We start from the raw sequence: 14,372 nt of genomic DNA, 5'->3' as shown, positions 1-14,372 counted from the left end.
CCAAACCGGCTGAGGATGTAATGTTATCTGTTCAGAGCGTCTCACCACGCCGCAGTAGTCACAAGAGCATGTCCAGAGCCCAAATATTTCACTGAAATGTTCAGCGATAGCGACACAGACAGCGAGATTAACGAGTCAGACCCAGATGAGCCGGAATGGATGCCAAGTCGAGAAGCAGGTAAGATTACCCTTGGTGGTTTTGTGAATAGAACAATAATATGTATCAACATGAGCCCTTTGTGTCGAGCAACAAGCACAAACTGTGCATGCTTCACAAAAGACGCAATATCTCTCTTACTAGAAAAGTAGGAACTTTTTTATTTTTTTTGCCTGGGATTGCGCAGGAATGGATGTATGTAGAAATAAACGGTTTGTTCCCTGTTGGAGTATAAAGATCAGCATTTCAAATGAGCCATAGTATGTCTCCATAGCTATAATATAGAATATACGATGGGTCTATAAACATCATCAAAACGGTCTGAAACGCTGGCGCCAGGGAGTAAACTTGGGGAAAAAGTGTGGCAGTCAATGAGTTAATGAGGTAACACAGTGAGGTCTAGTTCATATCCTTAATGAGGTAACACATTGAGTTCTAGTTCATATCCTTAATGAGGTAACACAGTGAGTTCTAGTTCATAGCCTTAATGAGGTAACACAGTGAGTTCTAGTTCATAGCCTTAATGAGGTAACACAGTGAGTTCTAGTTCATAGCCTTAATGAGGTAACACAGTGAGTTCTAGTTCATAGCCTTAATGAGGCAACACAATGAGTTCTAGTTCATATTGATATCATTTATCCTCACAGATGACTCACACGGCCATCCCCGAGGTCATCACGGCCCCCTCCCCCCTGTTCCAGTGGGCGCGCCGTCCTCCACCAGCCCTGCCCCCCCGCGTCGCAGTGGACCCCTCCCACTGCTCCCGGGAACTCCTCCCACCCGGCCGCCTCCTCCTCGTAGCCCACTGCCAACCCGTGGTCCCGTCCCGCCACCACCGCCGCCACCAGCACCATCACCATCAGGGGGTCGTCATGCATCGCCACCCCCTCCTCCTCCATCAGTCTCCCACCCGCCACCAAGCCACGCCCCCGTCCCTCCCCCACCGCCCCTCATGTTAGGAGGAGCCGGGGTGCCTGCCCCTCCTCCACCGCCGCCACCTCCGGCCTTAAAGCCGCCGTTGAATGTTGGAGGGGGAACCGGTTCCCCTGCTGCCCCTGCTGCCCCTGCTGCTCCTGCCACTGGAGGCGGAAGAGGAGCCTTGCTGGACCAGATACGGCTGGGGGCTAAGTTGAAGAACGTAAGATAAACAGCTTTTTAATGTTGGTGTTACTGTAGGGATGGGGGCTAAGTTGAAGAACGTAAGATAAACAGCTTTTTAATGTTGGTGTTACTGTAGGGATGGAGGCTAAGTTGAAGAACGTAAGATAAACAGCTTTTTAATGTTGGTGTTACTGTAAGGATGGGGGTTTGAAAGCATTTGAGCAAGCACATCTGAATCCAGTATCAAATCTGCTTATTGAATTCAAATCCTGTCAAAAACTTTATTTATTTGAGGAAAGAAATCCCTTTTTAGTAAAGAATCAAATCCCTTATTTCTTTCGTAAAGAATATTATTTCTTTCGTAAAGAATATTATTTCTTTCGTAAAGAATGCATACGTTTTGTATTGCACTGTTGCAATGTTCAACAGAACAAAACTGAACAAAATTATAAATAACTTAATATTGAAAGCCTGGGTTTTAGGTTGAGGGTCGTTGTAGAAGACAAGGTGGCGGATATCTGATAAGACAATGACTTAAAGGAACACAAAGAATAAAGTTGATTTATTATGCTTTAATCTCATAGGCACATACAGTACCGTATAGGCTACTTGCACAGGGTGGATTTGCCCAAAACAGATTGTACCAAAACTACACGCTGTCTTGTACAAATTAATTTAGTTTGAGTTATTGTTTAATCAAATATATATCAAGACCTTTACACATGACTTCCCAGGAATAGTTAATAGCTCACTAATGTCTTGATACCTTTTCATTTTCATAATTTCACTGAGCTGTATTTAGGCCTAATACTTCCTGGAACATGGAACATCATAATGGCATCACACATTCCAACTCTTTAACTCAATAACTCTCAAACCTAATGAATTTGTGTGAGACCCGATTTTGGGAAATGTTTGAGATTATGGACATAATAAATCTGTTTCATTTCTTTGGTGGAGTGTTCCTTTAAACAGGGGTAGTAGCAATAATAAGTCATAATGCCCGACAACTGTTTTATGATCTTGGAGAACATGCTGTATGGTTGTATGTCCAAGGTCGTAAAGCAGTTGAGGCCTATATTTATTTTGTTCTTATTGACAGCGAGATTTATAAAATGTTAAATGAGAATTTAAAATGAGGTTGAAACTATGACAACCAATGGTTATTATTATATTGCTTTATTGGTGGTTAGTGGAAACATTATTGTAGTTAGCGGCTACTGACATAGAGAAAATACTTCCAGTTGCAAGACTGGACGAGGGATTCCAGTGGTGACATAATTGTATGGATTTAATGTCAAGGTCGCGTGTAAAGGTCAATTCATTCATACCCCCCCCCCCTCAGAATATAATACAGTTGCTTGTTCGAAGCGAGTTCTGGCAGGACACTCTAGCTCAAGAGTCTCAGTCATGCATATAGCTGTGGCAGCATGGCTGGTGCTCCATTGTCCCTCCTACACTGATATGGTGTCTATTTAGAGACCTCTCCATTCACACACATCACTCTGTACACTGATGCTGTGCCAAGTGTTGCTGTACCTGTAAGTAAGGTTTTCACCCACCACCACCCCAGCCTCCACCTGCTCTGGTTCTACTTTGTATTGTATGTAACTACTCTAGTGTTGTACTCTGTACTGTATGTAACTACTCTAGTGCTGTACTCTGTACTGTATGTAACTACTCTAGTGTTGTTCTGTAAGCTACATTCCCTATGGGGGGATTCGTTCACAGTGCTCTCTGCTAGTTTTATCTTCTGTGTAAGTTGTTAAGCTTTAACCTAAGATAAGATAAGATAAGATAAGATATTCCTTTATTGATCCCCTTGGGGAAATTCAGGGTTCATAGCAGCATGGGGGAGGGGGAGGGGAGGTACAGGTAGTAGAAGACATACACGTTTCAAGTTCAAGTTTCTTTATTAGTTGTCATACGGAAATACAGAATACTTTGTATGTAATGCTTCTTTCTGTTTTGCTCTCAACTGGTGCCCCGTCGATGCTGAGGGGGCTGTAGTCCCTGACCCCCGACCTCCTAAAGTCCACAATCATCTCTTTTGTTTTGCTGACGTTTTGCCTGCTCTCACCACCTGGGGTCTGCCCGTCAGGAAGTCCAAGACCCACTGGCAGAGGTCATAGTTCAAGCCCAGGTCCCTGAGCTTGGCTATGAGTTTGGAGGGGACTATGGTATTGAATGCTGAGCTGTAGTCGATGAATAGCATTCTCACATAGTTCCCCTGCCTCTTGTCCAGGTGTGATGCTGCTGTGTGCAGCACATGGGCTATGGCGTCCTCCGTGGACCTGTTGGGGCGATATGCAAATTGCAGGGGGTCCAGGTTGATGGGGAGGGAGGAACAGATGTAGCCCTTCACTAGGTACAGGTACAGGTCACAGAATTATAGTATAGTGGAGAAGTAAAAATAAAAATAGAATAAAAAGGCAGTGTAAACAATATACAATATAATTAACTCTGGACATGCGCATAATGGTCAACAAGGTGCGAGATGAGGGTATGTAATTCCCTCTCAGTTATATTTGCCCTACAATAAATATAGTTACAATATATAATCTAATAATCTAAATCTAATCAAATATATAATAACAAAAAAACGAAATGCTAAATGCTAAATATTTGCAATATATAAAAAATATAATCTTGCAGCAGGGAGCAGCCCTAGAATAGAACCATACCGCCAAGACTAACGCTAATACCATTACCCATTATAATAAATTATTCAACTAATCACGTGACATAATTGGATTCTGTGCAAATTTGGTGTTTTTTGGACCTTTAGAAAGGTCAGCAAACAGAAGATTGCAGCAAGATAGCCTGTTAGTCAGCTCCTTTTTAGGTAATCTGTGGGGGGTTTCATGGCCCAAAAAAAACTTAAAGGGGGTCTAGTACAATATTTGCACACAAGCAACACTTTGGTACACAAGCAACACTTTGGTACACAAGCAACACTTTGGTACACAAGCAACACTTTGGTACACAAGCAACACTTTGGTACTGTGGAATAATGATCCGCCCTCAAACAATCCCCCCCCCCCCCCCCATTATTTTTATTCCACCCACATCTCTACAATATCTCTACCCTCCCCCATTTATCCACATTTTGTCTCTCACCTGATGCCACCCCCCTTCTAACTCACCCCTCCCCACTCCTGGCCCCCTCCAACCCAATACCTGGCCCGATCTAACCACAATCCCCTTCTCTCACTATACAGGCCTAGGTTTTACTGGATTATTGAGCTCTTTGGGGGGATACTAGGCCTGTGTCTCTCCCGGAGTCATCCAGCAATGTCTCTCAACCTATTTGTACATGATATTCTGTTTGAGCTAAATACATATGTGTTAACTAAGTCTACATCTGACTAAGTACATCCTTACTCATGGTAAATTCCTCCACAGTACACAAGCAACACTTTGGTACACAAGCAACACTTTGGTACACAAGCAACACTTTGGTACACAAGCAACACTTTGGTACACCAGAAACACTTTGCACTTAACATTCCAGTTGTACAGAAAGAATAATCTGTATTAAATCTATGTTTTGGTGTTGATCTGTCTCATGAATGTCCTTATAGTTAACGGTGCTATAGATAAAATGTTTATGTAGAGTAATTTTTTTTAATTTATTTAATTTTTTAATACATCCACAAAATTCATCCACAATGCTTTTAGAAAGGTGCAGAATAAAATTATTGCTTTTCCCCCCAAATCTAAATGTTGTTTACATGTTGCATGCATGTATCCCCTCCCTACTTCCCATTTCCCCATGTGGAATGCACCTGATTGGATAAATGACATACTGGTGCTCTAGTGCGACATCTAGGGGCTGAATGTCATCTATAGCACCTTCATCTAGTGGCTGAATGTTATCTTTTTACACCTTTAATCAATGTGTGTGTAAATGTGCCCCAGGTCACCGAGAACACAGACCCACAGTCACAGACAGAATCCAACGAGGAGGGGCTGGTGGGAGCGCTAATGATGGTGATGCAGAAGAGATCTAAAGCCATTCACCCCTCAGGTAAAACCTTCCCTCGGACCAGCGGCTTGATAATCAATCAGGAAAAAGATTATGTAGCAGCACTATAGTTATCATGGCAGCCCGATCTCACTTACAATATGTAAATAAAGTACTAATCGACCACAGGAAAAAAGGTACATTACCCCTTCACCCCCTCGGCAGCCCATAATTAAGTTATGTTATAGCCATAGTAATAGTAGTAATAGTAATAATAGTAATATATGTATGTATTGTATAGAAAATGTAACATGTGTACGTATGACAAATAAGTACATATATTACATATATATTTTTCTTTTAACATGTTCAGAAAACCTTTAACTTCCCCTGCTGGGGATCGAACCCTAACCATAACCGTTACACATAAAACCTAACTGTATGTCCTAACCATGTCTTAATCGTATGTCTTAACCATACTTCAAAATGTTAAAACTAACCTCAACTCTAACTATAATCATAGTTAGATAGTTGGTTCAATCCCTGGTTGTGGTGTTTATTTTGGACTTTTGCTTCGATACAACACGTAAATATGTTACTTATGGCTATAATTGGGGCGACAGTGGCTCAGGAGGTATAGAGCAGTCGTCTGGTATTCCGGAGGTTCCCGGTTTGATTCCTGCTCCTCCCGGGCAGCGTGAGCAAGACACTTAACTCCTAACTGCTCCCGGTGAGCAGGTTGGCACCTTGCATGGTTGCCTCTGCCGTCGGTGTGTGAATGTGTGAGTGAATGGGTCAAATGTGAGGAACAAATTGGAAAGCGCTTTGGATAAAAGCGTTATATAAATGCACCATTTACCATTTTTTTTTTTTTTTTTATATTGATCTTTTTCCCCCTCCATTTTCCTCCGATTTTCTCCCATCCCAATGTTAGTCGTATGCCAATTCCCAGTCCCTTCCTGGTCGCTGCGCACTTACCCCCCACAGTCAGATCATCTGGGAGAGTGGAGGCTACCACGTGCTTCCTCCGACACACGTCCAGCCAATCACCGCTTCTTTTCACCTGGCAGCGCGGATTCTCATCGAGAGGGCGTAGCGTGTGGGAGGACCACACTATCCCCCTCAAGTCCTATCCGTGCTTAGCAGGCGCCCCGACCGAACTGTAGGAGTCGCTGTTTACAACGACCCGGACCCACCCCGCCAGCTTCTCCCACCCTCTAATACAGCCAATTGTATTAGTGCAGACGGCCAGCCAAGCTGGTGACAACCCCGGAGCTGTGAGCTGGATTCGAACAGGCGAATCCAGCTCACAGCTCCGGGGTTGGTGACGAACGCAATCTCCGCTCGGGCATCTAACCGCCTACCATTTACCATTTCTAACATAATATGTACCTTTTTTCCTGTGGTGGATTAGTACTTTTTTACGTTTTCTGATGATCATGGAAGTGTGTATGTCAGCTGCTGATGATCATGGATGTGTGTGTGTCAGCTGCTGGTTCATCATTGCTTACCCTATTCCTCTTTAGACGAGGAAGAGGATGATGGAGTTGATGAGGACGAGAACGACGATTGGGACGACTGATTCCTGCTTCCTGTCATCTGGCCGTGGCCTGGAGAGTGCTGGTGTCCAAATATACTGTATGTACATGTGTGACATTCTATTAAAACAAAGAATTTTGCTCCACACATCCTATGGAATCAGTCCTTTTTTATTATTATTCTTTTTATTATTGTAATTTCTTTAAGGTATTTTTTCCCACTGTTGTTTAATCTTATCCCCCATGTTTGTCTCTGTAGTTATCTCAGCCACAGGGTACCAATCTTACATAGTGCAGCTTTATTCATTCATTTATTTTGCATTTATTTAAAATGTATTGGACCTTATGGTGTTCTTGTTTTGTTCTTGACTTATTGTGATGTTTCTTCTTGACTTGTTTAAAGAAGACGTGTCCGGCCCATGGGGACATTAACGTGTGTTGTCGGGCCTTACAAATAAATTTGATTTGATTTTAAGCTAAATGTATGGTCTAACGTGTGCTTGTTCTGTGCACCACCTCACACATCCAAATCATTCATTCAACAACCACCTCTTTTCTAGTCAACAAGGAAGCTGCTCGCTTGCTGATTTCAAAATCCTTCAAAGTCTGTCAAGTTTAAATGAAAAACACCAATCCCCTAGTTCAATTTCTTCACAAATAGCTTTGTTACAAGGATAATGATTTTAGATAAACAGTTTTGAGCATAATATAGGTGCATGACAATCTTTTAAGAATGACGTTCCTCCTCTTATTAATCTTTCAAGAGTGGAGAATACAAGTCGTGGTTCAGTTAAGCCTCGGCTGAAACACATTCTTTGTTGTTTTGTTGATAAGAACAGTTTCCATGTTGTGTGATTTAACAGGAAATCCCCCCCCCCCCACGGCCTCTGTGGCCTTTGAGGGCTTCTCTATGGCCTTTGAGAGTGCTGCAGATTGTCTCTGCGACTCTGCACTCTCCATTTCCGCAGAAGTATAATTCAAGCTTCACATCCTGTCAAGCCACCATGTCAAAGTAGAGCTCCACATTTACATCATGGGCAAAACAAGACTAGGCCTAGAATTAGCATGACCGCTCTCATATGATCAATGTACCATGCATGTCCCCATATATTTGAACTGAATGCCAGTTCACATTGCTTTTTGACAGGGGAGCTAGATAAGCCCTACCCTGTCTTGTGCAAATATTGTCTGGTTTGTGAAACTGACATCATGTAAGATAAATATTGAGTAGCAAACATTCACTGACGTCAGAGTAGGGTTTGCCAATTTATAAGGGACAAAAGGTGGCGTGTCATGGCAGTGTGGATATGGTGCAGGATGAAGTGCCTGAGCTGCAAAATTGCTAATTTAAATTTGAAATATCTGTTTCGGAGGAAGGCAAAGGTTTTAATATATGAACTTTTACCAACCTTTGCCTTCAACGTTGGCATTAGTGGATTTCATCTGTCCATCTACCATCATGTAAACAAGGCATGAGTCTGAGACCTTTGAAACACTTTTACTGAATGACATAATTGTGAAATTAAATGATTCCTCATTTGTCTGGGGACGCCCTGTGACCTCATCAAGGACCCCTGGGGGTCAGCTGAAAGCCACTTTGACTCTTTAAGTCATATTTTTGGATAAGCATCATCATCGGCAACATTGATTGAGAAGTTGACTCTTTTGACTCAAAGAATATTCGTTTGCACTTTACAACCATACACGTTTTATTTCATTGTGATGCGAAAGGCTCTGAATCAGAACACATATCCATTCCGCTGGAACCCCCCCTGCCCCTGGGTACTGTGAAAGCGTTCCACAAAGTCTGTTTCGTCTTCACTGTCAACGGAGCGGCTCCAGAAAGTGTCCCTCGATGATGACGACACAACATTTGTTTGTCTCAGGTGTGTTTCAAACTTAGGTGTAGACTTGTTTAGTTCGTGTACACAAATCTTGACAACTGTCCAATATCCTACCAAGCATAAAGTCCATTTAAACAGGTGGAGTTTGGTTAAAGGCCACCATCCCTGGAGTGTTTGGGGGTCAATGCTCCCTCAGGTCAATCAACTCAGGAATCAACTTTTCTTTCAAATGCAGACTGACACTAACTAAAAAAACGTTTATGTTAGTTAAATCCCACTTATTAGGAAAATAATTAAGAATGAACATTCATTTGCTAATTCCATTTTGATTCAGGCGAGGCCCCCCAGTTGAAAATGGTGATTCTGGCTGGTTAGGAAAAATATTTTACATATCATATTTTACCTCTAGAGCCATTGCAGTTTCATAAAACATCAAAAGCAACTATAAATATCACATGTTCACATTTTTGTATGAGCTACATAATGTAGACTGAGCTACTGAACAAAATTCTAACTGCAAATCTTTCTAAATTACATGTTCCCTTTAAAAAATGTGCTTCAACAACACAAATAGCTGGTAATTTACAGAAGCTTTTATGTGTGTATGTATATAAATATATTTTGTAATTTTCATTTTATGGCATTTTTCACCAAAAACAAGAAAATTCGTCATCACATTGAAACAGAAAAATCAACTCTGACTTAATCAACTGAGAAACAAAAGTATTACTAACATGCAAATGTGTGCATTCTTTTAATGAAATATTAGTTAATTTGAGTATGTTAATAACTAAATATATAAACGTCATAATACAATAGATTTTTTTGTTTGTATCCAAATGCAATGTGTAAAGTTTAATTTAGATAAAATTACTATTCAACTAGGGCACCTCCCCTTAATGGATGAAAAGTGAATTGAACCCAAACCCTGGCATCTACCTGCCCATATAGGCAGACTCTATGTTGCCAAACTGGTTAGATACTGTATTCCCCAGAGACGACCAAGAGAGAAGAGGTAGCTCTTTCTGGATTCACGTCCTACAGAACTTCCTACATTCTAATTCGATGACAATACATTTGAATCAAATCTAATCTAATTGAAATGATATGTCTCAAACATATGATCAGCCAAAGCGGTCATTGGACTTGAATGTTCAGAAAGGTCTACCTCTCATCGTAGCCATTTGTTTTCCTATGAAGCACAGATCCATTTGATCAAAGACAACAATAGTACAGTGATATCCCCTTCACCCCCTCGGCAGCCCAGCCGTAAAAACCCACCACCACCACCAAAGTGCAGAAATTACAGAAATATGTACAGCCTCAAAATAAATATGTTTCATGGCATGGGTGAGAGAGCGATGGGCTCATGGCAGTCCAAATGTACAGTAGTTGAGACCAAATACCCACTAGAGTCATGCTGTATCAGACAAATAGTATATGACCTAAAGATGACCACAAATGACAAATGACTGACAAAAAAGCAGTCTCTTAAAAAAAAAAGTGTCTAAAAAAACAACAACACCTTGAGTGTCTAGAAAAGCGCTATATAAATGCAAGTTATTATTAATTATTAATTAAAGATGTGTTCGTTATTCAATCATTAAATAGTACTTAGCGGTGATCTAAACAGCTTAACGTAAGCACTGTGGTAGCCTATCTGTTGTTAAGACCTCCAGAGGGCAGCGTTCACGTAATGTTTGTGTAGATTGCACTTGTAGGTAGAATTCATGGCAGTCTGCTATGGTAAATATATACAGTTTACTGTGTATGTCTCAGTTTCATGTTCTCCTTGTTAATTAAACTGGATTGTGTGTCCATGTAATATAATAAGAAACCCCCTAAACTACTCACTTTAACTATTTAATGTCTTACTTCACTGCAACTATTAATGAATACACTTTTATATTTTTAGTATTTTTTGTTTTAGTATTTTTTTTATTTATTATTATTTTCTTTACTATTTACATGTTCCTTACAAATCCTTATTATTGTTGAGCTGGAGGATGGAACAGCATTTGGTCCTAAATTGTGTCTGTTTTACAAGACTGTTGGAGTTCTGAGTAAAAGAAAAACAATTGGAAAGAATTAAAAAAAAAACACAGAGAAAGATCTGTGTGAAAGATTGACAAACATTATACATGGATATCATGGAATAGTTACTGTTCCATTGATTTCTACCAAGGTATCTTGACTGTGACCGAGTCAATAACCCCATGGTAGCAAGCATATAACATGAAGCAAAGACTTGTTTGGTCGGCTTCTGTTCAAAATCTGTTTGGTCAAATCAAGGAATTCGCAATTCATATATATTTTTTGTGGTGTTATCTCTAATGGTAAAAGCATTTCAAATCAGCAAAACCGAGCACATTATGTTGTTGTAATTGTCAGATTTAAATGCATCAGTGCTTGTAGTGGACGATCCCACTTTCTGTTATTTGCTTGAATTGATACACTGAATGAAAGTGTGTCCTGAATCCTGATGAATAATTATTTACAGGAATCTTTGCATAGTCCCTCACTGAACTGCTTTGAGTGTGATTACATTATCCGCTGAATTTGTTAACATAATACAGGTACACCCATAATGACTTGGAATAAACAATTATCTAGTAACTCTTTTTGCCTCTAACATTATGTTGATATCTAAAAGGCAGAATCTGTAATGCCATCAAACAGCAACCTCTAGGCAAAAGAGCCCTGCTTGGTATCCACTTTGTTGAATTTTTATGTTTTGGTCTGATGTGTGGGTTGGAGTTTAGTAACTTACTCTACTGTTAATTCCTCCAGACCTCTCTTGGCAGTGCCTGGGGTGTGGTCAGTATTAGCCACCCCTCCCTAGGCCATGGAAATAACAAAAATGTAAACAGGTTGCAATAGTTGCTCTTTTTGCCTAGAGGTCGCTGTTTGACGCCATTACAGATCATACCTTTGAATAGCCTCAACGGTCAAATGGGCCACAACACGTCATGTTGAATGGTCCTTTCAGGTCTGCCCTGGCATGTCCCTCTTTTGAGGCATCTCAAGAGACAAGAGACAACGTCTCTGTAATACAGTGTAACAGCGACCCGATCATCGTTTATAGAAACAGCAAGTCGTGATACCCCTTTCATGTGATTGGGAGGGAAGAGAATACAATAGCCATATGGACTCTTGTGGATACCTGTCATTGCTGGGCAAACCCCACATTGCTTGATGACTTGAAATAAATAGTTCTGTCTTGACGGTGTTGGTACATTGTAGCCTGTATACCCAAGTCAATACTTTGTATATTTTCTGTATATTAAGTGTGTTAAAAAGTTATATTTCTACCCAAATGTACTTTTCTGAGAGCATACTTGCAATGTATTTTTGGTACTTCTTATGTGCTTTCATGTACTAAATAAAATGTGTAGTCAATAGTAAATGTAAATGTAATCTACAGTACACTTAATTAGGTTTTTAGATGTTTACCAAACTTAAATTGTCAAAGTGTACTATTTTCTATTAGGCTCGTATTAGGCTCCTCCCAACAGCATGTCAAAGTGTCCTTGAGCAAGGCACCTTGCATGGTTGCCTCCAATGTCAGTGAATTAATGTGTGGGTGACTGTGAGGCATAAGTTGTAAAGCGCTTTGTGCTATATAAATGCAGTCCATTTACCATTTATATATACTAAAGTATACAAAAGTATACATTTAGAAAATATACATAATTCCTTTTTTTTCTTGGGTATTGCTTGGGAAATGGATAAAGCCATAGTGATGTCTGTTGTTTGGATGACTGTACTGAGGTACAAAACACCAGACCAGGTTGGCTAAACCCAAAGCTTTGTGATAAGCTAACCAGTGTGATGCAGCATTACAATGTATCAAAGCAATCAAAACGGCAACAGCCAAGCATTGAACAATGATGGGTGTCTCCAGTGATGTCAAGTGTTTTAAAGTTTTGTATACTATACATTTCACCAATGTATTCAATGTATTAAAAAGTGATAAAATGTATACTCTCTATATTTTACCCCTTCCCCCCCATCGCCATCCTACAGTATGTAGTCATAAGCCACACCAGGCTGACTTCTACTGTGCACTTTAGCTTTGAGATAAAAGTTGACCAAATCAGAATTACCCATGGACATTTCCTACTTGACATCAATTCCGAATTCTGACCCTAATCTAAGGAAATAAACCTTATTTGACAGGTTTTGGACCAATGTGAATCAGTGTGCCCAGTGATCAGTGATCAGGCTCCAGTGGGTTCCAAGCCCAAAATCGCTGGCCGGCCAGGTTCCATGCGATATTAACGTAGACGATGGGGTGTCTAGGCCCCATCGGGAGCCCTGTGGTCAGCCTGGCCCTCGGCGTGCCTGCGGTTGGTGCGTTTGGTGGGCAGGCTGGGGTTGAGTTGCTGCCAGAAGGACTGGCAGTACTGGTTGATGAGACGGATCTCGGGCTGGGCGGAGAGCTGCGGCGGCAGGGTATGCAGTGGCGGCGGCGGCGGGGGCGGGTGGTTGTTGCTGCTCCGCTGGTGCGGGGAGTTGTCCTCACTGGGTGACGGCTCGTCTGGGGAGGTGAGGGCCTCCACGATTTCCCGGTCAAGGATGCGGAGGTCCACGCGGGTCACTGTGTGCTTAAAGTTGTTCTCGGTGGCCAGGCAGTGGTAGACGCCCCCGTCCGAGTGAGTCAGGGACTTCAGCAGGATGCCGTGGGCCGTCTTCAGCACCTCCTGGTCTCGGTTCAACTGAAGGAAGATAATTGATTGATTGATTGAAAACATTATTAACAGATTGCAGAATGGGTACAATACAGTACGGCTCAATACAAAAAAACTGTTAAGGGGATGCAGACCAGAAAAATACTTTCGTCTTGTTTACATCAGGGTCCCCCATTTTCAATTCATGACATACATGACGTACAGATATACAGTACTGTTTATGTGAAAGAGATCATAAAAAAATATACATTCGAAGGGGAAGAAACTGTACATTGGAGGGGGTTGGGTGGGTGGGTGGGGGGTGGGGGGGGGGGGGGGTTGGACATTTACCGGGGCCAGTTTCTAATTGCAGCCACCCGTAGGTGCTCTTTGAGAGCGGTTTTGAAGGAGGGTAGGGATTCACATTATTTTACGGCTGTGGGTAGGGCATTCCACATTGTTGTGGCATAATTGCGAAACGTGTTCAGTCCCTTGTTTGAGCCGAATCTGGGTTGAACGTGATTTGTGGAACTCCCTCTGGTGTTGTGGTTGTGGAATTCACTGACCTTTGGGAAGTATTTCGACATGTACAACATGGGTATCTTAGTGGTGTAGTGTATCTTGTAGACCAGGCCCATTGCAAGTTGCTGTACTCTGTCGTCTACTCTAAGCCATCATAGGTTGTCAAAATGGGCAGGGGTAAGGTGGGTTTTAGGCACTTTACCGCACTGACCGCAGTCTGGGATATTTCCATGCAAGCTGGACTCTGTATTCCACTTGGATTTTTACCAGGACCGAAAGTTCACCTGTCTTGTTGACCAGTTATCTTACATTTCCCATGACGACGGAGGGGAGGTATGTTTTCCTATCATTATGTAAGCTATTGTGGTGCATGGGTCAAAACATAATGTAGCGCTCCGTTGCAGTCTGTCCTCCCATATCTCCGGGGGGGGGGACAACACCCACAGCATAACAGTGGTGCCCCCTACACACGGAACGCTGTGTTGGGGATAGGGTTCCGCACGGACAATTATGTTTGATACTTTCCTGTCTGCAAACGAGCTACTGTTAGCTAGCAAGTAAACAGTCATGACA

The 14,372-nt window shown here is 41.7% G+C and overlaps 2 protein-coding genes across 3 annotated transcripts in view; one reads left to right on the top strand and one right to left on the bottom strand.

The window, feature by feature from the left end:
* wasb (WASP actin nucleation promoting factor b) overlaps nucleotides 1-7,181 on the top strand; it is a 63,499-nt gene extending 56,318 nt beyond the window's left edge. Inside the window, exons 9-11 of the mRNA XM_084332899.1 lie at nucleotides 805-1,295; nucleotides 5,180-5,288; nucleotides 6,752-7,181. Coding sequence (XP_084189025.1) covers nucleotides 805-1,295; nucleotides 5,180-5,288; nucleotides 6,752-6,807 — 656 coding nt within the window. The 3' untranslated portion in view covers nucleotides 6,808-7,181. The remainder of the gene's footprint in view (nucleotides 1-804; nucleotides 1,296-5,179; nucleotides 5,289-6,751) is intronic.
* Nucleotides 7,182-8,489: 1,308 nt separating this feature from the next.
* sema3gb (sema domain, immunoglobulin domain (Ig), short basic domain, secreted, (semaphorin) 3Gb) overlaps nucleotides 8,490-14,372 on the bottom strand; it is a 147,798-nt gene continuing 141,915 nt past the window's right edge. For both annotated transcript variants that reach the window (XM_084333922.1, XM_084333921.1), the window contains exon 18: nucleotides 8,490-13,325. In XM_084333922.1, coding sequence (XP_084190048.1) covers nucleotides 12,906-13,325 — 420 coding nt within the window. In that variant the 3' untranslated portion in view covers nucleotides 8,490-12,905. The remainder of the gene's footprint in view (nucleotides 13,326-14,372) is intronic.

Source organism: Notolepis coatsorum (genome assembly GCF_963971535.1).
Source record: "Notolepis coatsorum genome assembly, chromosome: 17".
NCBI classification, from domain to species: domain Eukaryota; kingdom Metazoa; phylum Chordata; class Actinopteri; order Aulopiformes; family Paralepididae; genus Notolepis; species Notolepis coatsorum.
The sequence above is the reverse complement of the archived record's forward strand: the minus strand, read 5'-3'. Positions and strand labels throughout refer to the sequence as shown.